We start from the raw sequence: 25702 nt of genomic DNA, 5'->3' as shown, positions 1-25702 counted from the left end.
TTCCGTGTTCATATATCCCTGATATATTCCTGTGGCCTTTCAGAGATTAGTGGATATGATCAAAAAGGTTGGCAGTTTATTCAGATTTCTCTGGTCGGGAAAATGTTAATTGTGATGTATTGCTGCAACAAGATGATATTAAAATATGTCTGGATGGTAACATTGGTGCTTAGCATGTTATTTTCCAGCAACGAAGAGCATCAGACAGGCTCCACCCACTTTCTGAGTCACTGCTGAGGTGGTCCTCAGTGGACGGCAGGCCATGTCTGTCTTCCCCCCGCTCGCAGTGAGAAAGTCTTTCATTGCAAGGAGAGCCTTTGTATTCCTGCAGACATAAAAAATACAAAAAACAAAGACAGATGAAGTCAAACCTGCTGTAAAGTCACGCTAACATTCATACTTCAGAACAGAGACAGTATTTGAATGTGGACTGCAGTAAAAAGATGATTCAATGTTCAGTGTGTGCGTTGAAGGCATGCGCGTGTCCAACAGAGCGCTATTTAAGGTAAAGACACGGCACGCTCGCCATATCAGCTGCTGTTTAAATGCCGTAAATGCAAAGACAGGAAATAAAACAGTATGGAGGAGGAAGAATGGTGTTTATTGTTGGGAGGAGGAAAGGTGAAGGAGACAAGGCAGAAATGAGAATGTAGCAAATCTGAATTTGCACAACTACCATACCATGGGCGTATTATCTAGCACCTATTCTGGTGCTGTAAAACGTCAACACGGCGGCGAGCAATACCAAAATAGGTCAGTCAACAGTATTGGTGTTAACACAGCAGCACAGGCAAGATGAAGCAGGATAATGGATGTGAGGAGGAGGAGAGCTATAGAGTACAGTATTACTGTGGACAAAGAGGGAGGGCAGGTGGCTCGGTCAATGCCACATTGAGGCCTCTGTGGTATTGTGAGGCTGCAACAGCTGTTGCTCAGGACGAGGCCAAATCCAGAGCTTCAACCACCTCAAAGAATGAAAACCAAGACCAGAATAGATGGCCATTTTTCCAAGAAACAAACTTAAAATAACAAACAAGTTTTCCTACAACAAGATTCCAGAGGGAAATCTACATTTTTCACACTTTTTAATAGCACTCAAAGATTCAATCCTTACCAATCTGCACTTCAGTAAAGCAGCCGACTGTAGTAGCCATCAACAGTTTACATGTACAGCAATGTGCTTCTGTGTGGTTATGCCACATCTGGGATATTTGTTCATCAGTTTAATCCTGCAGAGGAGCATGACTCGCTGGAAGACTCTGGCCCAACAATCACATCCCTGATTTCAGGCGCAGACAGGCATTTTACCACTATGCTAGTAACACTATCTCCAGAAATGCTTGCTGCTACCTTGCTGCTAGCTTGGGAACATAGTGAGTCATTTGATAACTAAAACCTTATTTTGCTAAAGTTAAGCCAGGTGAACACAAACATGATGGCAGGTGATTGGTCAATGAGCTCTGTACATCTCCAATAAAGCAACCAACTGCTTACATGTTAGCCAAATGACAATAAGGTGTTCACGATTAGTTTCTGCTGCCCTCAGTGTACAAAAAAGCTATATTTTTTTCTCAAACAAAATAGAGGCACAAAGAATAAGGCTAAGCTAAAGAGCTAAGCTAGGCTAGTTAGCCACCTAGAACGTCTGACCAGCCAAAAGAATCTGCATTAATAAAATGAATGGAACTGAAACTTCTAAACCTACTCCTACAAGACATCAAAAAGCATCTTGTTAGTTTTCAGGACTTCTAACTGCATCGCAGCAACGTTAAACGTAGCATTTGATTGAAATTTATTCATGTCAGGTCTTTTAATAATTCTAGATTTTCCCAACGGAACATTTTCTTCGCAGACTTCAGGTTTACTTGTGGTTCCTAGAGGTTCTAAAAGTGGAATGAGAGGCAGAACTTTCAGTTATTAGGATCCCTTCAATGGATTTAGCTTCCAGTTTGACCCCAGTTGTCAGATTATGAGGCTAAAATGATCTAAAATGAATGTATGAATAGATGTAGCAGCATAAAGGCCGCCCAGAAGAAGAAAGTAGAATTTATTACTAACAGAACTTTGTAGAAATAACACACAGATCAACAGTGACCAAGCCTTTTCTCATCTCATCGTTCTCTCAAGTCTTAGCTTTCAGGAGAAAAAACACACAGAAACAGTTTTGGGGCGTATTTTGCGATGTGCTTTCTGTGAGCAAATCAGGGACTGTGCGAAGAGAGACAAAATCACGTGCAGTTTATAATAAACACATATCCTCAAACTGTTTAGTTGTTTAACTAAAGGATAAATAAACCTGTGCTAAAGGAAAGGTCTAAAGGCAGGCGGGCTGTCGTCCTGATGTAACTGTAGGGAAACACTGCTATGAGAAGCATTCAGGAGCCAGACGTTGGAATTATGCTTTGCTCATTTATTCATCTGGTGGATCTTTTTCTGGTTGAAGTGCAGTAATGCATTAATAAGCATCACAATGCAGTGGTCAGGGTTTGTTTTACTGCATTCTTGGTTGACTTCATGTAAACATCTACAGAGATTTTCTTTTAAGTGATGTTTTATTTTCCATTTTTCAGACCAGATCTGTAGGCGGGGGGCTGTGGCTCAGGAGGACGAGCCGTCGTCTACCAACCAGAAAGTTGATGGATCGATTCCAGGCTTCTCCTGACTGCATGCCTAAGTGTCCTTGCTCAAGACACTGAACCCCACGTTGCCTTCTGATGTGAAAAAGCACTCTGAGTGTAAGCTACTGCAGCATAGTATAAAATAAAGGATAAACGGCAGGTTATTTAGCTTTATTACAGACCTGTGATGAAGCTGACAGCAAGGCAGCGCTGGGGTGCAAACAGGGAATCAGAGAAACTCAACTCAGTTCATTTCAGTTCATAAGCTGGTTTCTAAATCTTTTACCAAACTCAGCTGGATATGTGATATTTTCAATGAAGTCTGCGTGAACCCAGCTGACCTATGCATCAGTAGCAGCCATTACAGTTTCATTGCTACGATAATGCTAATTTATTTTCTCATGGGTTTGATGGCTGGCGGGCTTATTCAGACAGGAGATAACAAACCCAGCCATTAGTGGCTCACCATTTTCCCCCCTCCATCTCTCTCCCTGTTCCTCTCCCTCTCTCTCCCCCCGCTGCTGTGACTCCTCAGCAACTGCTGAGCATCGTGGATGGCCTGGGTGACCACATCGCCGTCGCCCAGGAAACCTGCAGACAAAAACAAAGTACAAGCAGAAGCAGAGAAAAAATGACTGAAATGATAATGAAGGACAATAAGAACATGTCATATATGATCCGGAAAGCTCTTTTAGAGAAACACCTCAGACTTGTCAACGTTCACCTGGACAGCGTAGAGGAAAATAATTCATTTTATGAATTCTTCTACGAACATGAATGGAGCCCCTTGTGGGCTCCTTCCCCATCCTCGGCTGGTTTATGCTCCTTTTCAAAGAAACAAATTTTCAAAGCCATCTTGGCTGTTTGGATAAAGTTCTCGACCCCAGATAGCAGACACATTGGGCCTAATCCCAGTTACCTTTGGCTCAGTTCCGGCCCAGCAAGTGTTGCGTGGGCCGGAAGTGGTCCAGATGTCAGTAGCCGGTTTGGGACATAGCCCACTTTCTTGTGCTGAAACTCAGAGTATGTTACCCTAACTGAAGGAACCTCTGGGTTTTCCATTCCAGAAAATAGCGAGGTAAGCCAAACTCTTAGTCTGTTGCCATGGTAACTGACTCCCACCTGAGGCAGCTGTCAGACATGGGTTGTCTGTAGCAACGTGAGATTTAGCTGGATTAATACACAATGATTAACGTTGGAAGAATTTTCAGAGCTCTAAGAGATGATCCACCATTTGCTCATCAGATGGTTCCGTTTTTGAAAATTAGAGGCATTTTACGCATCTCCAGATTTCACTAGACAGAGCTGCCATGTTTCGTTCCTTGGGGAGCAGCTGGGAGGTGAAGAGCTTTGCTCAGGGACCCAGAGATGTTCATCTCTGTTGGCACACATGGGACTTGAGCCACTTCTGCGTCCACTGGGCTACCACTACCCCCCAGGACGGTATGTCTCAAAACATCATTTGTTGGGGATTTAAATCACTAGATGTAGAAACGACTACTGAATATTTACTTTGTATATCAGCTAGTGTGAAATAGAAATAAAAGATGTCCAGTCCTGGTCTGGAAGAATCTGCCTTACCTTTCTGAAAGATGCTGGTATTCTTTTCTCCAGTGTGACTGCACCTGAGTTAAACTCTGATTGTATTTTATCCATTGATATTTTAGCCCACATGCCCCAGTTTTAATCAGGTTAAATATTCAGTCAGTGAACCAGTGGATTCCATTTTCCAAATTGACCCAAGCAGCAGTTTTTTCCCATGATGCACCTCTCTCAGCAGTTTTCCCTTTTTCCCCAGAATTCTTTTTCGAATTCCTTGTTCGCCGCTGTGAGAGCCTCTTGCTCCAATGGGGTGAAATAACTGGCACACTTTTTGTCAGCGGTTGCCATGGTGACTCCAGCTTTTGGAGCTCCATTGATGATGGCGTTTTATTGTGGCTTGTGCATGTGTCTAACTCTGAATAAACCTACATGGTAAAAGTGTTGCTCAACCTAGAGTTTCTGTTTAGATTCAGAGTTAGTTGAACCTGCTTCCTCGAACGGGCCACTAGACATGGATTACGGACTGTGTTATGTGGGCCAGAAGAGGTCCAAAAATGAGGAGCAGACCTGGACATAGATCACAGTGAGTTCTTTGAGGGCTACATTTACATTAAGGCAACGCTGTAAGTCAATGCAAACAAAACTGCAACAGATGGCCATATATAGGCCCAAAGTTTTTTAACTGGGACTGCCCAGTGTGATCTAAATATCCAGCTAGAGCAACTCCTCCTTGCCTCTGTGCATTCAGAGCAGCGTATCTATCTGGTTTCTACTTACTGAGTGCAGATCTGGGTGGGCTGTGGGACACCTCTCTCTGAAGATCTCGAGGTCTATAGGATGCTTGCAGCGCCAGCGATCCCAATTCCAAGCTCTGCGGACTGGATGTTTTCCCCAGCTCCAGGCCCTTTGGCTTGGAGGTCAGGTTCAAGGGCTGACTTGCCTCCTAAACACACATCAAGAGCACATGAGAAGGTGTGGCCCCCACTGGGACCAATTCAGATATAATCACAAAGGATAAGGGTGTGCAAGTGTTCCGGTTATGAATAGCACATTTGGCAGGTCAGAGCACATCTGTCACACCTTTGTGGCATTTTTGGCGTTGGTGTTTTCCTCATCGTCTCTTTACTTTTGTTTATTTAAGCCTTGTTGTTCTATCCCGTCTTGAGAAGTTGCCATGCAAACAGGGTTCATGCTGCGTGCACACACACCTGCACCACACGCATCGAAGCTTTAAACAGAGGGTGTGGTGTATTCCTAAAGCTTTTCAGCCTCCCAAATTCCAGAAAAAATATTCTTTGTTCAGTCCAGAGGGATTCACTTTCTTTAACATCCCTTAAAACACACACACATATACAATACCTACACCCGCTCTACAGTAAATAAACACACTGCCATTATTCACTTCCCTCTTAGTCATGTGTGCTTTAGAGTCCTAACTCACAAAGTTAGCTGACCGAATAAACATTAAAGTGCTGTTTTACCTGTCGGAAGGAACCACTGCTCCTCTTGACAGGGGCGGGGTGACTGTTAGGCAGCAGCTGCATGGAATAATCCACGGCTACAAGAAGGAAAACATGTTTTCAGTTGTTACAAACCAGATTTTCACACACAGAGTCACATGATATAAAGGCAGAACAGCAGCATGAGACAGCGTCAGCAGCAGGTTAGGTGACGAAAACAAGCGCACTTTCACTTTTCATGCCATTTCTTTCCCATGTATACAGACATGGCCAGTGAGTCAAACGCTGTGTTTTACTGACTACGGTGCATTCATTTTCACACTGGTGATTCACCTTGTTTTTATATTGTTGTACTGAGCGGTTCAAAGCATCTTTCCAAATTCAAGGAAAATACTTTTGTAGAAATGTTAACACTATTACAGAATCCTCGTTTATGTACTTTGATCCTGACATAAATTTTTCAGCCGGCATTCTTTTGGTATCATGATCAGCACAGGAGGAATTCAGCTGAAGTCCCATAACTGATGTCCTATGATAATCAGGTTACCGGCCAATCATCACATTTAAGGACAAAATGTCCACTTCCTGCCTAATATATCCCAGCCTGTTATATCTGTCAGTATTTATGGTTGATTGGTGTATAAATAACAGCTACATTCATGGCCATTATCTCCTTCATGCAGAGATCCCTTGTTTGCATGTTAATCACAAGCTGTTAGTTAATAATTCTTCAGAGATAGCAGTGTTACGGGTTAACCATTGGTTAAACTGGAGCACCGACAGTCACATGCAATAACATTTAATGCAGCTGTTGTGGTTCGGAGACAATACAACAGTCAATATCTGAAGTATAAAAGATACTGATTTAAATTATGTAGAAATTCAATAAAATTAAACAAATGGCCTGTTTCTTTTAAAAATATTGTATAATAACTGGTTTGAATGAACCTAAGAGCGGTCAGTGTTTTAACTGTTTTAACTGACGTGATATATATTTTATCTTTTATATCTGACTTCTGGATCTCCAACAGGTATAGAAAGAGTTGGGGTGCCTGTCGGGTGTTTATTTTTCTTTATTTAGTTGCACTCCTATAATTCCACATTTTGCTCAGTTGAAATCCATTCAGTTTTTTACACAACAGACCTAAAGCTGTTTGCAGGGTTGTCCTGATGGGGACACTTTCTGCTGAATGTTTCTGGCCTTCATATCTCCAAGTGGATCTCGTCTGCAGTGTCTCTAAGACTAAGTTCTGACTGAGAAACATCTTGACCGATTAATAGAATATAATCATTTACCCCACCAGAAATTATTATAACTGCACACAGATCGACACTAGAGAACTTTAGGATTTGATTTTTGGTACTGATGTTGTGCTGTGAATGTTATATTCAATATCTACTTAATTTTCCATTTTGACATTCCAGCAGCAGGACTCACTCGGCTTGCAGGGGATTGGCTGCAACGGCAACGTCATCGTCGGGTCAGAGGTGACCGGGAGGGGCTGGGTGTTAGGGTGGAAAGCTGGGATCATCACGTAGGGCATGTTCACCTGCTGGGACAAAGCAGAACAAATCCACCTTACAGAAAAGTTCCAGCCTCATTTGTTTAACATGCTAACTGTGCTAACTGCTCGCTGTATATGTATGAAGACGTGAAAATGTGTTGAGAAGGAGCTGACCTGGATCTGCTGCTGAAGCAGGTTGATCTTGTGCTGCTGCTGGATCAGCTGTTGCTGCTGCTTGGCAATCTGAGACATAAAGCATGTCTATTAACCCCAAACCAGCCCCTGCTGTTCCTAAAGACGCTTGTTAATCTGTCTGATTTGCTTCGTATTCATATGCTTCCCAAACACCAGCACTGATGCAAACGGCGGGTTTTTGGTCTGTTGGGCTGCATTATCATTTTCATCAAGATAATGGAGGTTGCAGATGGGTGTTTGCATGGCGTCATGTGTATTTTGGCGTACTGGAAGGGATACCTGTTCCTGTTGTTGTCGAGCCAGCTCCATCTGCTGCTGCTGCTTCTCCAGCAGGAGGGCGGCCATGTTCCTCTGCTCCGAGTGGGCGCCCAGCAGCTGCTCTCTCAGAGCGTTCAGCTGGTTTATCATCATCAGCAGCTGGAGCTCCTTCTCTGCCAGAGACTCGGGGGAACCTGGAAGGTGTCAGAGGATCAGATGTCTGGAAACTGATTGACAGCGTTTTCCATGGACCGTTTAAGTTTTGGCTTTGGCCGTGACTCTTGTCAAACATCACCTCAATGTCCAAAACACTATGAAGCCGTTTTCATCTCTGAGAGAAAATCAAATCCTATCACCATTTTTCTGAAACTGTTTCATATTTATGGGAGGGTTTCTGTTGTTTTTAAGGAAAACGTTGTCATTACGACAGGAGGATTTTCTCATATTTACAGGAAACCATTTGACTCAAACTTATCACAAAGATGCAACATCCTAACAACATACCACGTCTAGCATTAACACTTCAGTGTGATGCTCTGATTTCCTGCTACAAAAAGAACATGTACGTAGTTGACATGTAGCTACAAGGCCTAATGTTTCCTGTAAAAAGGAATAAATCACCATGTTTTCCTCTTATAGCAACAAGAAACAATAGTGTTGCATTGGAAAGAATATTAATCACTGTTGCCATTATGGCACCACGACACTGCACCACCAGCAGTTTAAATGGGAACTTTACTAACATGCTGATTCACCCATGTGAGAAATGATCTGGACCTCACAGGGTCTGAAGTTTGCAGCGCTGGTTCATGCACAGCTTCAGGCTTCAGGCTGAGGTCTGGACTTTGACAACACTATGTCAACACTTCGATTCTTTTTACTTTTTAGTCATTCTGTTGTAGATCTGCGATAGTGTTCGGAAACATTGCCCTGTCGCATGAGGGAACTGCCTCATATTTGGCTCTAGAATACTTCATAGTCCACTTTGCCCGTTTACACGCACACCAAAAGTCTGATAATGATCTGATTTCTGGAGATGTCAGACAACTGAAGCGATTATGTAGACAGCATAACCTGATATCTGGTGATGAGAAATCAGATAAACATGTAGATTTCCCCCAATACTACCATGGATTTGTGCATGCAGACCCATATATCTGATTTATTTAGTTCTTATACATCTGAGGATGTGCGAAAACCTGCATCGCCGTCTGTTTTTTCAACATTTTAAAAAGATGGAAGCGACGGTGTCACAACATGAGTGGAACACACACGGGAGTACAAACGAAGAAAAGGATTCATGTTCTACATCTGATTAGCTTCCACATTAGCAGCTAACGCTAAGATCATGGGTCATCTTCATCGAAGACCGGATCTTTTGAAAATCCTAGGAAGTGCTGTCACTACGACGATGGACTAGAAAATGCTGACAGGGATTTTCTGAATATCAGAATTTAAAAGTGTACAAAGACGCATCATTTCAGATTATTAGAGTAATCTGATTACTCCCATTTTGTTGGTCTTGACTGTGGTCATTGACTGTGAGGTGCAGAACAAGCCCAGATCATCAGCCCTCCACCACCGTGCTAGACAGTTGGTATGGGGTGTTTCTGCTGATCTGCCATGCTTGTTTGTTTTTGTTCATTCTGAACAAATATTTGTTTGGTCAGAATCCACTTTGTTCTGGTCTGTCCAGAGGACATTGTTCCCGAAGTCTCGTAGTTTGTTCAGATCCAGCTTTGCCAACCTAAGCTGTGCTGCCATGTTGTTTTTAGAGAGAAGAGACTTTCTCCCGCAACCCTTCCAAACAAGCCATACAAGTTCTGTCTTTTTCTACCTGGACTGTCATGAACTTTAACATTTGACCTGCTAACTGAGGCCTGGACAGTCTGAGAAGGAGCTCCTCGGATCTGGCCTTGGGCTGAACTTGCTGGGACATCCTCTCCTGGGAAAATTGGCAGCCATCTTGAATGTTTTCCACCTCTGGTACAATGATGGACTCCAGATAGTTTGGAAATGACCTTCTAAGCCTTCCCAGATTGATGGGCAGCAACAGCTGCTTCTCTAAAATCACTTCTGATGTCTTTCCTCCTTGGCATCGTGGTAACACACACCTGAATGCTGAAGAGAGGAGCTCACATTGATGATGACAGAGTAATCAGTGCATTGATCTGCAGTACCTGGCTGAGTTTTTGTTAAATAAACAACAACACAGTGTTTTATGTCTTGTGTTATACCTGCCTAACTTGAAGGTTTTTTCTTGTCCTGATATATAAAACCTTAGAACTTGTGATTTTCCGTTTTACGGGACTGTGAAGTGTTGTAAAAAGTCAAATATATACAAATATATAAAAGAATAACATTTAAATGAAAACTTGAGTGGAAGAAAACAAAATCAAGCCTTCACAAATGTGATTTTCTATAAAAGGCACACGCAGTAAATGGTATAAAATCATGTGTAAATGTCTCAGCGCTGACCTTTCAGCTGTCCAGCCCCCGCGCTGCTTTTATCCAGAAGTTTCTCCTTCCAGTCAGCATTCAGCAGCTTCTCAATGGTGGGCATTACTGTTAACAGGACACAACAGGTACTCAGCAGAACTGCACCATGCAGCACTAGATGGTGTGAAAAACATATTCTGCCATAAAAAAATAAAACAACAAACACCTAGCAGTACTGTGAAGGACTCTCTGAGCCTCCTCTCTGCCGGTCTAATAGCACTGATTGAAGAAGACATCCAGAGTGTCGAGGGGCCAGAGGTTGTTTGTGCATCAGGGAGAAGTTTTGAGTGTTTGAGTGGATCGATATTTGGACTGAGAACAACCCAAGGTCAGCGAGTGGAGTGAATTTGAGAAAAATTTCATGCGAGGAGTTCAGGCTTGTGAAAGACTTGAGGGCAGGGAGAGTCTGAGAGAAGCATTTCACTCCATGTGAGATGGACTGAACAAAATAAGACAAAAAAATAAAAGACTCTGAATCCCCTTAAGCTCATTCAGGAACCAAAACAACACAAAGCAAATGGGCTTTTCTCTGCATCAATTCTCAGCAGAATGTGTTGATTAATGCTGAATGGCACCATGAACACAGCGGTTCTACGTGCTGGCTGGTTGGAAAATAGCATGGATGGATTAATGTGTGGTAAAGGGAAGAACAGAAAAATCACATCAGCTGCAAGTCTGATAAAGTCTGAGAGAAGATACCACCGGTGTAAATCACAAGTGTGATCACAATACAAAATCAGCTGAGTGAATAACGATTAATTAATAACCATGGCAGTAAAGTCTGACTTTATCATGGTTCTTCAGAGTCTTTAGGTGAATTCACACCAGCATAGTTGCTAGACTCGGAACGACTGGGGACTCGGTTCAGTTCGGGGTTGCAACATTCGAGTTATTAAATAAATCCCCCTCCTCACCAGAGCTGCATCAAGAATTACTGGAGAAGACGAGACAATGAAGAAAAAACTGCTTCATCTATCAAACTGTATGAACTCTAAGCACAGCTGTAAGGAAACAGTACCAAACTGTATTGTCCTGTTCAACTTAAAAAATTAATAAAACTTAATAAAAAAAGGACTGGACTATCTGTGGAAGCGGACGGGGGTCTGTTTAAAGCGCACCAGGGTAAGGTTCTGGCTGGCTAAGCCAGATAACTGTTTCTTTTGTTCTTAAACTTGTTTGCTTTCCATCTCAGGTGAAGTATTTGGGGGGGCTTCTGCTGTTCTCTAACACAAGTCGGGGAATGCCCACGCTACGAGTTTGACGAACCTTCCTTGAAGTTGGATTGTCCCTCTGACCGATCTGGAATCCTGGCCTCCTTCAGCTGCCGGTGAGGCGGCTCCTTGCTTGGAGAGCCCTCCTGTAAGAAACCAGGACAAGAAGAGAAGATCATCAGACCAGGAGAGAAGAATCTCAGGCTCTGCTGTGATGTTCCGACACATTCTGCATGATTATGCCTTTCATAAGCATCCTTACTGAAGGAGAGCGTGACAGTGGTGGGGTCAGCTGGCGGGCCTCGAGCGCCTGATTTCCTGACCAGTCATGCAGAGGAGACGACTTGGGAGGCTCAGAGTTGGTGTTGACTCCACCCGCTCCACCGCACTCCTCCTGTTCTACTTTGACACCGACGTCTGCCATGCTGGCATCGCCGCTGGAGTGGAGGTGCAGCGCTGTAGGGCCGGGCTCAACCATTCTGTTGACAGACAAACACATAAAGCCGAATGTCATAAGGGTGTGGTGTCAGCTTGAGTGCTTGCCATGCTAATCTTTTCATTTCTTGGTCTGGGAGCTGATTTTATTTACAGAAGAAAGTGGAAAAACAAATAAACATCAGAAATTTAGGGATCAATAAAACCATTTTAAATGGAAATGTTTTGATGCACTTTTTGTCTAAATTATTGCACGTCAGAAGTATCTAATAACTCCCAATTTAAAGGCAGCTGGATTACAGAGCTGCTAACATGGCTGACTTTTCAGTCCCAACTCGTAGACCGCTAGCTTCGGCATGCTGAGAGTGGACTTTTATAGGTACCTGGGTGTTCACCTAAACAGTAGAAGGACTCCAGATAGTATTGTTTGTTTCAGATTTATTTGGAGCAATCTGGAAAGAGTTGCCACCTCGGCATATATCAGAGCGCTGATTTACTTTCAGCCAGATCGATAGCCAACAGAAGAGCTACGACTTTGCCTCACTAGCTTGAATTTTTTCTGTGCTACAATTATTAGTCTATTTCTTACAATTCTGACTTCTGGAAACAAGAAGACTGCAAAGATCCACCATGTCAGTATGTTCAGGTATGTGTAGAAAACAACAGAGACCTTAGACTACCTTCACACTGCAGCTCTTAATGGTCAATCCTCATGTTTAGTTTGTTTTCATTATGATTTAAATGCAACTTCCATCACATCTCAGTGTGAAATGTCTACCGCCCTGAACGGACCCGCATGCGTAGAGGAAGACGAGAGGTCACACGAGGCACGCTGTCTTTAAGTAGGTAAATATGGATGCTACACCTGTTAGCGTGTGTATCAAAGTAGCTGTGCAATCAGAGCAGGATAAAATTATGACGTAAAATTGCTTCATCCATTGTTTACATTCGATCTCACCATGTCCTGTCTCCTTCGGTGCAGATTTGTGATGTATGTCTCACTACAGTGACATAAAAGTTGGATGAAACGTGATGACCATTCTGATATTTATCCCATTTAGTACCACATGTGAAAGTGGCCTGGTTCGGATTTGAAATAATCAGTGGTGATCAGAAAGATCAGATATGGGTCAAATATGAGCAAAAAAGTTGGATTTGAGTCACTTTTGCACAAATTAGGAATGAAGCCTTAGTTAAATAATTGTTCATGTTTGCATTAGCATCTGGGGTTTGTTTCATGATCTGGCTCAAACCCAGTTTTAGATGGCTCAAGAAGTCAAGGGTCATGTAGCGGTTGTGTTAAAGTTGCAGCAAGGCATATTGTCGGAGTGTGTGCGTTTCCACGAGTGTGTGTCAGAGAATAATAGGAGGCTGTAGAGGCAGACAACACCTTGCGGAGGGAGAAAGAGGAAGAGAGGACAGGTTGAGTGAGAGTCTGGTTTGAACCATGGTGAACTTGAACCAACTCAGGCTCCTGCGTGTGTGTGTGTGTGTGTGTGTGTTATTTCCCAGCTCTACAGCAGGAGGAAAGAAAAACACAGCAGACAGCAGAACAAAACAAACAGAACACACAAGGGCAAAAAGTGCACATATATATAAAGAGGCTGAAAAAAAGCCATTGTTGGAGCAGGGGAACAAAGGAAGCCAGGACAATGGGGGAGAGGCTGACAAAAGCCGCCGGTCGCAGGAAACAGGCCGGATAACAATGCCAGCGGAATGTGCCGACCAGCTCGGGAACACTGTGAAAAAATGCGGTGCGCCACCGTTCTGCGGAAGGCATAATAATGACGCCCCCCCCACACACACACACCACCCAGCCTGTTTCAGAACAAAGCCACCTGTCTGACAGGGTCCAAGGCTCCAAGCCTCAGTGATGTGCATGAAGGTGCACGTGCATTTAAAGCTGCTCTATAACTCTCAGGTATAAATGTGATGCAGTGAATTTTGACTCTGTGGTCGCAGCTGGAATCTTCTGAATAAAAACTCATCGTCAACATCCCGGTGCACGAGACACACAACCTGCAGCAAGTTGATGCATCTCGACTCACAGTCGTTCAGGATGACAGAGCAACACAAACTAGTGTTTACTTAAAGCCTTTTTTGGATTCATAGGTGCTGTATTTTCTGACAATGAAACAATTCTTGCCATGTCATTTTTCTAGTTAGGCTGGAGTTGGGTATTCTTCATTCATTTCCTTCCATGAACACAAAGCTGTTTGGAACTGCATTGCTGACATTCAGGTTTGCTAAGTGGTACTGTTCTTGCCGTTAGCATTTTGCAGATGGATTGTTATAGCTCTGAGCGACAGCCATCAACTTTCAATTTAAAAATTTTTGCCATACCACCTGCAGGCTAATGTATGAACTTGATCCTTATGGCATGCAAACCATGAGATCAAAGCAGTAGTTCTTAGTGCTCCTTTGACCTGTAAGCCCTGGCCATATTTACAGAAAAGAAATTACTAAAATACATGTAAACAAAGTAAACCAACAATTGATCCACAGTAATAAGGTTCATATTTACGCCATGGACATGAAAGCCCTGTTTCACCAAAGGGATCTGGCTCAGTGAAGGTTTCCACAGCTAATTGTACTCTAACCAGAAACACGATACACAAAGTAGGTCAAGACGTGATGATACAAGATGTGTATCGACCTGGACTTGTTGGTGGAAACAGCTCTAAAGACCTGAAAGAATAGACTCAAACTATCAAAAATGTTACTAAGCCTCACTAAATTGAAATAAAATGGAGGAGAAATTTAAAATTGCTAACTTAATCTGTTTTATTCCTTTATTTTACATCATGCTAACAGTGACTCCATGCAGACAGAAGCCACTGATCACCTACAGCAACATTAATGTTTGCACAAAAACACACTTTTGGTCTTGTTTTGAGAACATTAGGATCTAAACTTTAAGCAACAGTTAAAAAAACAGGATAATTTTTCATTTTAGGTGATGATGTCTGTCATTTCAGCCCTTATGAGGACCGACTGGGTTTCATGTTGAAATCTAATCATTGCTTTACAACTGGACATTTTGGGTCATCAGTTCAATCAGAGAATTCAGAAATGAGTCGTCCCATTTTCTGTATCGGTGTCTTGCTTCATACCCACCCCCACTCACAATACAAAATATATGTTCAGACCATCCAGACCATGAGGAGGATGGTCCTCATGGTCTGCTTGTTACGTGCCATCCAGTGACTTTCTTCCAGGGATGAATTAGCAGCGCTGGTTAAGGTACCACTCAGCCTTGGAGCCAATTTCTCCAAACACTTACAGTGAAAAAAGCAGTCTAAAGACCATTCCCATATGGTCTCTCTTTACAAACAATGTGTGTTAAATGCCGACTGTAAACATGGTTGGTTTTGTTCTGTCGTAAATTTTTAAAGTTCTGCCTTGAGACAACTTCCAGTTTTTATCGACTATTTTCTGACCAAGACGAGATGATAATGAAGACTGCATTTGTGCAAAAACTCAACAGAGATGAGATTCAGGCTGGATTTAGTGGTGTTGAAAGGCAAGACAAGTTGGGACTTTAACTCCATATGTGATAAGGAGGATGGGCCACACATCATATCTAAACCTGAGAAGGTGGTACAGTTAGCTCTGAAATACTTTCATTTAGCCTTAAAACTCTGCTAGATCCTCGAGCACCATCACTTCTACCACCACCAGCGGCTCAGGAGCGGTAGTGTGTAGCTTTGTGGGGTAAACTGTGATGGAAATCTTACCCTTTAGATGATCTACAGAAGTTTTTCAGGCATTTCTATCCTGTCCAGGAGGTTTACAATCCAGCCACAAAATGTAGTTTTTATTTAGAGACTCTATATTGCAGGCTTTTAAGGCTATGTCCACACGGCACTTAAGCCGGTTCAAGTGTGAAAACGGTGGCGAAAACTAGAAGAAAGGCTTCAACATCCGTACAAAACCGCTGTAGTACACATTACAAGGCTGTGGGGGGCGCTATGATAATTAAAGCGTAACACTCCAAAGCTAGAACAAGACGTAGCGCATGCACAGATAATGACATGTCTGCTTGCTCCCGCTGTTGATGGTACAGCAGCGCAGCACTGTGTTGCAAAAGCCATACATTTTGATGCTAAAGCTGCCAGAACTGTCTGGAGCAGCACCATAACACAGTTGGTCACAGACACCATTAATGTTGTGTTTGGAATGTGTTCATCACACTGACGTCATATCCTCTAGTGGTGTGGTTACACTGTCCTCACAACACCACAGACGACAGAGGTTGCAAACCTATCCACCTTGGTACCTGGTTTCAGACATGATCGGTTTCATGGAGGCTAATCTCTGGCTTCGTGGGGATGAAAGGGTGTTTTGCTAAAATACTTTTGCAGTTTCACTGCAGTGTGGCATCATGGAAACAGCCCCTAAATTTGGTCCTACAAGGGCAGTGTTTCCTGCTCCAACACACCAGACTCAAATTAAATGGATCCAGCAGCCTGTGAAATTCTGACCCATAAATTTGAGACAGATGTGTTGGAGCAGAAAATCTGTAGGATTGCCGACCTTGTAGGCTATCTGGTAAATCCACAATGATCCATGATAACATCATTATTTATCACATTTTCATCATTAAAAGATCACTATCACTACTATGTTGCTGAGAGACCTCTTTTTAGACCTGGACATGATGATGAAGCCGCTTCCTGTCAGACTTTCCACCAATCAGAGAGCTTAGATTGATGGTAATGTCCAATCGGGAGCAGCCAAAGATCAACCAGTGAGCAGAAAGTTCTATGTGTGTTATGTGCAGTGTACGGTGGGTACCACCTGCCCAACATAACAGAAAAAGGTAAACCCCAAATAAAGGGCCATGATTTTAAAAGGTAGTTATCGATAAGTAAAGCCATATTAAATAATTCTTCAACCAGGAAACAGGAGAAGGATCAAAACTGATCACCACCCTGATAAATGCGTGAGTAACAGAGAATATCATAAAGCTGAATGTTGCTAAAAAGCCATGTAGTGTGTTAAACACCGCTGCAAGCAGGAGGAGCAGCACCACTCAAACTCACCTGAAGCCACCTGCCTAAATACTGTTGACTTCAGAAATAGTGGTGTGTAAATATGTGTGTGAGGAATCTTGTCCAAATTTCCCAACAGTACAAGGAAAGAAATCTGTTCTGGAGTTTGATTTAGAAATTTAGCCTTATTGTCTAAATGTTAATTTAAGCACACCGATTCTTCTTATCTTTTAGCTGTGATAAATCACCCAAAGTTTTAAACCTGCAAGAATCTGCATGACCCTCATCCTGTTTGTCGGCTATTCAGGTGTGCTGTGTGAGTTTTGTGGACTGTTAAGAAGGAATGAAGGTGGAGGAATGAAGGCAGAGAGGCGAGACACTGTTTAGCCAACACTGCAGCAGCCGCTGTCGATGTCGGCATGGGGTTGATTGTGTGGTGGTGGGAGGTGGGAAGGGGGGGGGTTCACGCTGACAGCAGCAACATACCGAGTTCAGTCCCACGCTGCAAGTTATTCCTGGGTCTCCCCTTTGCGTTCCACAGGGGCTGGACTGTAGAGCTGCCACAGGTGGCTTCACACGCCTCTGCAAAGACTGAATATGTGTGTGTGTTTGTGTGTATCTCCCAGTGCAAAGGTATGTACAAAAACTCAGCAACCCACAGCGCTGTTGACAGCAAGGAATGCACGCTAAGGTGCAAGCATGTTGTACAAATACAAAGATTTAGTTTTTTTAGACAATGCCTTTATCGTCTTAGCACGTACAATGCAAATCAGTCAAGGTTATCACTTCCGTACACATCACTCTCATCTTGTTAAACACACTTAGTTTGTCTGCAGCAGACCGCACATATGTGGAACCTGACCTTGTTTATGCACGTATTTAGTGTGAGTGTTTGTGTTGCAGGATCTGAATAGCATTGCCTTCTTACGAGGTTATCTGATTGAGACCTGTTTTTCGACCACCTACAGGGTTGTTCAGCTTTTATAGGCTCCCACCACATGCTGCTAAGAAATCACAATAAAACAGACCTCCGAGCAGCTGTTGGGCTAAACAAAGTAGAACAAAATGACCAAAAACTTCTATTACTGATTCATGTAATCATTTCAGCTGTGAATTCGGCTCAAACAGAAAACAAACTACCTGAACAGATGGATTATGCTTTCAATGCTAAACAATCTTTCTAAATTATTAGCATTTAACTGCTTTAACAGAGGTCCAGATAAACACAAAAAAAAGAAAGAGATGCATGTACAGCAAAAAAATTTTATGACCTCCAAGGCGGAGGTTAGGTTTTAGTCTGTCTAACTGATAAATGTTTGTGTTAGCCTGTTAGCTTTAGCCTTTTACCCCATTTACCAGTTCTGTTTTTCAGCTATGAAACAGATGTGTTTAGCTAAACAGCTGCTACAGCAGCTAGCTGGGGCAGAAAAACCGCCTTATGGTTTAAATATAAGACATTTCAGTTGGTTAGCTGTTCAGTCTTGTGTGAAAAGAGAGTAAATATGACAAAAATTATAATACTGAATCATAGCTTAACAATTTCTGTCAAATATGTAAAAATGTTAGCTAAACATGCTAGCTACGGCAGCTTCACTTGATAAGTTGATAAGGTCCATAAAGGGTCAAAAACATACTTAATGCAGTTATTAAAGTGAGAAGTATTAAATACATCTCTGTTAATGACTGCAGATTTCTATTTATTTAGTTTTTGATACCATGTTTGCAGCCTTCAGCTAAAACGTTAGCTACCTCTGGCTTTGCCTCTCAGAGATTTTTCTGTAACAATTAAATTTTTAAGTTTTATATTTATATATATATATATATATATATATATATATAGTGTGTGTGTATCTCACAGAAGTGAGTACACCCCTCACATTTTTGCAAATGATTTAGAATATCTTTTCATGGGACAACACTCTAGAAATAAAACTTTGACATACAGAATATCAAAATATAGAAATATATATATATATATATATATGTGTGTGTGTGTGTGTGTGTGTGTGTGTCAAATGGACAGAGGAAGCATGCCTCTGCTCTTAGATAAAGATCAACACCTCTCTTTTGAGCATTGAAACGTTACACTTCCCACGACACAAGAATCACTTCACACAAAACCTTCAGTTACCCAACAAGCTGTAACATGTAAAAACTTGAATTGGCAAGGTACAGTCCTTGTGTTGTTGTTTTTTTCTTTTCTTTTCATCTTTTGTATTCTTATTCTTGCTATTCTTTCTCTGATGTTTTGTCGTTTTTTTTCTTTTGCATTCACCCTCCTGACAAGAGCAGCGTGTTGAGTTTATACCATTCTTGTTGCTTTCTAACTCGTGCCTGAGGCAAAATAGCAGAGATAGCACAATACGCAGAGCGTGAGTGCCAGGAGCCTTTCTCAACAGTTGGGAGCAGCAGGATAGTGTCAGACATCTAAAGAAGCTTACTTGGTGATACACAAATAAAGACATTTGCATTTTCAACCCTGTGACTGACAGCTGTAATAGCAGAAGGTTCACTGCAGGAATGTACCAAAGACAAAAGCAACAGGCTTGTGTACACCAATCTTTCTTAATTAAGAAAAAAACACCCTGATCTTTGCAAATTTACACACATGAATTTCTCACTTTATCCTTCACACATTGTTCAGTTGTCAGCAGCATTTCGTGACAGAGCTCTCACGGTGAGTTTCCAACCTGCTGTGCAGTCGTGTTAAGACAAGTGCGAACCAATGTATAAACAAATGTTTGGGGAAATGTTTCACAGTTAGCAGTATTTGCTTAGGGATGATAAAACAATCCAGCACTCTGCACCAGCTAGAGCCAGTCTGCCCACAGGGCCTGGCTTACGCTTATCACAGCAAGAGCTTCCAGCAAACTCAAAACGTCACTTAAACAAACCACATCTCAACTATAAAACCCTTTTAAACAATCCAGCTGAGACTAATCTGCTTTTGCTTGACATGCAATGTTGCTTTGCTTCTAGTTAACAGGTAGGAAAGTACAGTAACACTTATAAAACATAAAAAAGAAACTTATGGCTTCGTCTAAATGCCCATGCTTGCTGTCATTCCTGCATCTAAACTCTTCTTTTTTCTGTACTGACCTGGTAGTGACAAGTGGATGTGAGGAAATCCAAAAAGGCTCCCTGGCTGGAACTGTGTTGCTGACACAAGTCATAGTGACTGGCTCTCCCTCTACTCCAACGCATATCTTTTCTATTCTTCCTTTACCTCTGACCCAGCCACCCCTCCGCCAATCCACCCTTACCCCCTCCATCTCTCCTCTTGAGAGGGAAAGTACAAAGAGCCTCTTTAATCCCCACCACACAGATACTTAATTTGCATAATTAGCATGCTGTTACAGGTAGCCTTTACTGAAACACAAACGTGCCTGATACAGATCATCCTACCAACAGGTGTGATTGCTGTGTGATAAGAGTATTCATCAGCTTCGGACACTTTCTAACAAAGTCGGCTTTATCCTGCCTGTAATTTCCTGGATATGCGAGTGCAACTCGAGAGAGTGAGGTTGGAGTGAAACCAGAGAGGTATTGTACATTTGGGGGTTTAAAATATCATGCAGATAATACAGTGAGATGGAATCAGACACCATTGTTGCTGCTATTTAACACGATTCCTAAACGAGAAGTGAAGGACTTCAAAGTTGTAGCTACACCATTATTAGATCATTATTCAGTGATGCACATCTGGATTCTGATGTGGTTAGCTCTATGTTGGGCGCTGTCAGGGTGCTGATACTAGAACTGGGGGTCCGGTTCCGTCTGATCTGTGTCTTTTTATAAAAACATTGAAATAATCTCCCTTCCTCTTCATTCTTATATCTTCCTCTACAAAATGAGACTGGTTATAGGATATTTTCTCCATATTTTTATGCTGTAGCCGCTTTAAAATCTACTCGCAGCCTTGCTAGCCTCTGTAGCATTAGCTTAGTCAGTGCTAAGTAACGTGGAGACTGAGATTCTCTTTGAGCATCTTTATGGTTTATTTTCAGCTCCAGTGTGAAAACCCTGATGTGTAACCCCTAAAATGCACTCACTGAAAACTAAATATTTCCCCACATTATCTTAAAACAATTCTAGTGCTAGCATATAACTATATTAGCGTTGCTACGTAGCTTCATGCCCTCTAGAAATGTACAGCCACATGTCAATAATTTTAAAGGATGGATAAATAGGAAATCATACCCCCATTTAATATGTTATTACAATCCACTTATTTACACTCCATTAATTTCCTATATAAAATTATACCTATTTAACAATCACTCTGTCTTATTTGGAGTATTTTACACTATGCCTATTCGATTCACTGCATTATATGTTTTTATTTAGTATTATGTTCAAACTTGTTTATATTCCTGCATCTTTTTAACTCCTCATTCACTCTGTTCAACAAATTCCCTCCGCAGACCGCTGTGCACATTCTCCTCATTATTGCTCGTACTTTATTTTATCCTCAACCAAATCAACAGATTTGAGGTAAAGAAAAGTGAGTTTCTGTCTTCCAGATATCCAACCTTATTGGTTGACTTTATTATTATTTTTTTTTATTAAACACTTCTTAATAACGCGGCTGTTGCCCTTCCAGCAGTTGAACTCATTTTTACCTACTGCCTGGGTGAGAAGACAAAAAAACCCAAAAGCAGCTTTACAGTGAAATTTTAAGGCCCTTGAACACAACACGCAGGATAGACACTTTATAAAGATCGTGCAACCAAAGTTGCAAATAACTGCCAACATACGATCTGTCTTTTTGGATTTTTTAAAAACTTTTTTTAAATTCTTTTTTTGTTTTAAAATATCTGAAGGTCGGTAAGATGACAAAACACACAGGCACTCAGAGGCACTCACATCCACGGACACACACAGCTCTCCAACAAAGCTTCCTCTCGGTGCTGACTGAGTCTCATTAGAGAATGAGCTCTCAGGACCAGAGACACAAAAGCCTTGCTCTCTTCTCTTTTCCTTCCCCTGTCTTCCTCTGTTCCCTTGGCCTTTTGATGTCAAGGGTACCAAGCCATAGTTCATAGTCTAAAGAATAAGCTCATCAAGAGTACATGTGCATTTATTTTAAACCAAATTGAATGTTTGTGTGATTGTGTGTGTACTAGGCAGTGAAGACAGAAAGCTACAACCCTGATAAGCTGCTGTTGTTCTGTGGTCGCCTGTCAGTTCATCACACAAAGAGCAGTGTTGGGAACTGCAGGACTGCGATTGACTGATAGAGACATCACAAAGACGCCTTTTTACTCCACTTTTCCTCATGGAGTTCAGGGACTGCCCCCCCAGAGGCCCGCCCACTTCATGCACACACAACACACACACACACACACTGACAGTGCTCTCTCATCCAGCTCACCTCCCACACACACACACACACACACACACACACACCGACAATGCTCTCTCATCCAGCTCCGGTAGTTGACGGTCCATTGACTCTGAAGTTCATGTCTAAAAATGCAAATCCAATCCCGGTTATAACAATTTTCTCTTAACAATACATAAAGAAAATGAGCGCAAGTCTTCACCTGCAGGCAGATTTTTCTTTATAAATACTCTCCATGACATTTTCAATCATGTGCATCAGGTCATGTAACTACTCACTTAGAAAAGTGTCTGAGGCTCATTCAGGAACGGAGGCTGGACCTGATTACGCTGGTAGCTTAGACGGCACCGGATTTAACGTCATCACAAACTATGAGGGGCAGTATTGGCCATAATCCATTCTTGACTCTCACACACACCTCTAAAATCATTCATATACAACTATAATTATTTGCACACATACACATATGTAACCTCTCACGCACACACATACAAGGTGTCTTGTAAGTATGTGCGTGGGGTTTTAGTAGTATGTATGTGTGAATTTTCATTAGTTTATATGCAATACATTGCTCAAGTGTGTATGTAGGAGTTGATTTTATGTGTATGTGCAATTAATTATAGTGCAACAGCAGCCATCTTGATTTGTAAAGATTTCCCAGATAGTCACTTTGCTGCAACAGTTCATAACCAAAAATCCCCATTTACGTACCATAAAGATGATGTCTGTACAAGTGAAGCTACATAGATGTTCGACAAAACAGTTAAATGTCTTGAAAGTTTTTTATAGGTAGATAAGAAATCTCATGTTTTTCTTTGAGACTAAACTGATATTATTTTAATGAAAATAGTTCTTTTAATACAAAATGAAAATCTTTGGAGATCTGCACTGATTATATAAACAGTGCAGTAAAAAAATAAATAAATAAAAACACCAATAATCTATCCACAACACAGTGAGGAAACAACAGTATGTTCAGACAGAGGCTTCTTCAAGTTCACTTCATCACAGAAAGGTACAGGATGTCATTCCTGTCAGCAGCCGTCGTCGTCCAGAGTAGACTTTAACTGACAACTGATTATTTCTAAAAAACTAAATGAAAAAAGACCGACTACAACATTAGAATTTCCCTCAAGTAATTAAATTATATTATACCATGGTCAGGGTGAATACTCGATTCTGATTGGCTGGAGGGTGTCCATTAAAATGTGATAATGGACACCTATAAAAGAAGTTCCAGTCAAATAGACTTATTGTTGTAAACTATTGCGCTGACTGAATGCTAGTTGTTAAGCGTGGCAACAGAAACTTAGACGCCGGGCTGCAGACACACCAGATCATGTCTGTGACGGCGCATCATTGTTAAAGCAGCTTGCAGGCTTTTTGGGCTCCCTCAGTCCAGGAGAGACGAGAATGGAGCAACATTTTGTCGTCCCGCAATGTCCCCACTAGGCGTGAACCGTCCTCATTAAATTAAATTAAATTAAATTAAATTAAATTAAATTAAATTAAATTAAATTAAATTAAATCAGTTGGTGGTTAGTACCATGCCCTCACAGCAAGAAGGTCACTGGTTCGAGCCTCGGCTGGGGGGGGGTTTGAACAGTGGCCTTTCTGTGTGGAGTTTGCATGTTCTCCACCGTATATGCGTGGGTTCTCTCTGGCTTCCTCCCACCGTCCAAAGACATGAAGTTAGGTTAACTGGTCACTCTAAGTCCTACCTAGGAGTGAGCATGAGTGGTTGTTGGTCTCTGTGTTGGCCCTGCGATGGACTGGCAACCTGTCCAGGTGTACCTGCCTCTCACCTGCTAAAGGCTGGGTTAGCCTCCAGCTTCCCCGCAACCCTTAAGGGACGAAGCGGTATAGATAATGGATGGAAATTAAATAAAATTTGAGCCTCATGAGTCCTGGGTGTTAATCAAAATTTCACTTAATTGTAATTTTCAAAATTATATCAGTTTTATTGGAATGGATTTTTGTTTGTGTTTGTTTTCCATGTATGACTTGGTGTTTCTGAGAACTGCACATTGTGCAAAAAAGAGACAAAAAACTATTTTAATGTTGACAGATTGTCAATTACATCCCCTTTCTCCACAGAAGAGATCAGAACCAGGTCTTTGTCTGTAAGGATTGTGATGGTGTTGCTTTTCTCCATCAGGTCATCTAGCATGACATCTGACCCAAGTGTCCTCCATCTTTTCCAGTGAGGATGTGGTGGGTGCTGGTCTTAGTTTCAGACATTCTTGGCTCTCCAAAGCGGTTAACAGTTAAGGTGATGCAGGAAACTGCTCATGTTGCCTCCTCAGGTGACGTCTGGTTTAACATCATCTTCAGTAGTTGTTGAACCACGTCTGACATTTAAACCCAAAGTATCTCCAGAGAACAGATTCAACTTTAACATCTGCTTCATTTTCTGAACCTTCTCTGTCCATTTTCCCCATCAACATCTCCAGTAACGCAGCTGCTCTGCGGCAGGTTTAGTGGTGCAGCAGTGAAAAAGGTCCCCCTTTAAACAGTTTCGTGCTGCACCATGTTCTACATAAACTGGTTAAACTGGTGTTGCAATGTAAGACAGATATACTGATTTACCGCCGGCACAATCTCATGTTGATAAATTCACTTCATCAAACAGCCTTTTAACAATGGAGGACAGTTTATTATCTCCCAACACACAATCGCCATGTTTGTGCAACGCCACCTGTGTGGCGGCTTTCTGGGTGAATTAGACTCTGCTTTATATTTCCAAGGCCAGACATTATTAATATTATAAAATATAAAGCAATAATATCCAGATAATTGAAGTCTGATGCCAAGATTGATCGATTTAAATACATTTTCTTGTAGAAAAAAACCTCTGAACAGCCATAAAGATGAGTTAGATTTGTACGTTTCTGTGGGTTTTTTTTGTTTTTTTTTCTGTCAGATAAGTTTAGTCTGCCCATTAATTTAAGAAGTAAAATCATTGCTATCTGTTCTAAGATGACTCATTACTAATAAATGACATAACTGCACAGTTATGGAAATAAAAGAAAAAAGCTTTGAATTAGTTTTCTGATAAGAATCAGTGGGTGTTGCTGGGATCTGAGTCATGCTCAGTGTTCCCACCTTGACTTCCTCTGAGTAAATGATTTTCTTTTCTTTTACTTTCCTGTTCTTTCGAGTGACTGAGGAGGTTTGTGTTCTCTGTCATTTGTTGTTAGATTTTTATAAAAAAAAGAACATATAACACCAGCAGACTTAAAATCTGCAAGAAAACAGGGTGAAAACAGGTCTTTTCACGTGGTCGAGTGTTTCAGGATGTCCGTTAACTGAGTTCTAGGAGTTAAACCATGTTTCTGTAGAAAACTAAGCTCTTTGAACAATATTTGCCACAAGCTGGAACAAAAAAGGTACAAAAATGCACCAATTTCCAAAACAAAACAACTGTCTACCAATAAATCCACAATTTAAAGCTTAAATGGTAGAATTACTGTCTCTGTTTCTGTTGCATTTAAGTGAAATTGGGCTGAATTTATTTGTTCTTTCACACCAAATGCCAAACTTGTAATTTACACAGTTTTAGAAGAAAAGCAAGTGAATCCATCCTCATCTATGGGGGAGAAAAATAAAGTTAAAGTACAAACACGTCTTCGATAGCTGTT

At 41.6% G+C, this 25702-nt stretch overlaps 1 protein-coding gene across 3 annotated transcripts in view; it reads right to left on the bottom strand.

The window, feature by feature from the left end:
* Positions 1-25702, bottom strand: part of LOC121636422 (transcription factor SOX-13-like) — a 50093-nt gene that overhangs the window by 9797 nt on the left and 14594 nt on the right. The window contains exons 1-11 of one of the 3 annotated variants that reach the window (XM_041979924.1): positions 19817-19906; positions 11551-11767; positions 11344-11434; positions 10057-10143; positions 7600-7772; positions 7300-7368; positions 7059-7173; positions 5642-5718; positions 4938-5103; positions 3085-3209; positions 220-325 (exon numbers count right to left, since the gene is read on the bottom strand). In XM_041979924.1, coding sequence (XP_041835858.1) covers positions 220-325; positions 3085-3209; positions 4938-5103; positions 5642-5718; positions 7059-7173; positions 7300-7368; positions 7600-7772; positions 10057-10143; positions 11344-11434; positions 11551-11767; positions 19817-19890 — 1300 coding nt within the window. In that variant the 5' untranslated portion in view covers positions 19891-19906. Of the gene's footprint in view, positions 1-219; positions 326-3084; positions 3210-4937; positions 5104-5641; positions 5719-7058; positions 7174-7299; positions 7369-7599; positions 7773-10056; positions 10144-11343; positions 11435-11550; positions 11768-19816; positions 19907-25702 lie in introns of those variants that run through there. The other 2 variants (XM_041979925.1, XM_041979926.1) reach the window with 2 other exon arrangements.

The sequence above is a fragment of the Melanotaenia boesemani genome, chromosome 3, assembly GCF_017639745.1.
Source record: "Melanotaenia boesemani isolate fMelBoe1 chromosome 3, fMelBoe1.pri, whole genome shotgun sequence".
Taxonomy (NCBI): domain Eukaryota; kingdom Metazoa; phylum Chordata; class Actinopteri; order Atheriniformes; family Melanotaeniidae; genus Melanotaenia; species Melanotaenia boesemani.
Note: the sequence above shows the minus strand (reverse complement) of the source record. Positions and strands in the feature narration are given on the sequence as shown.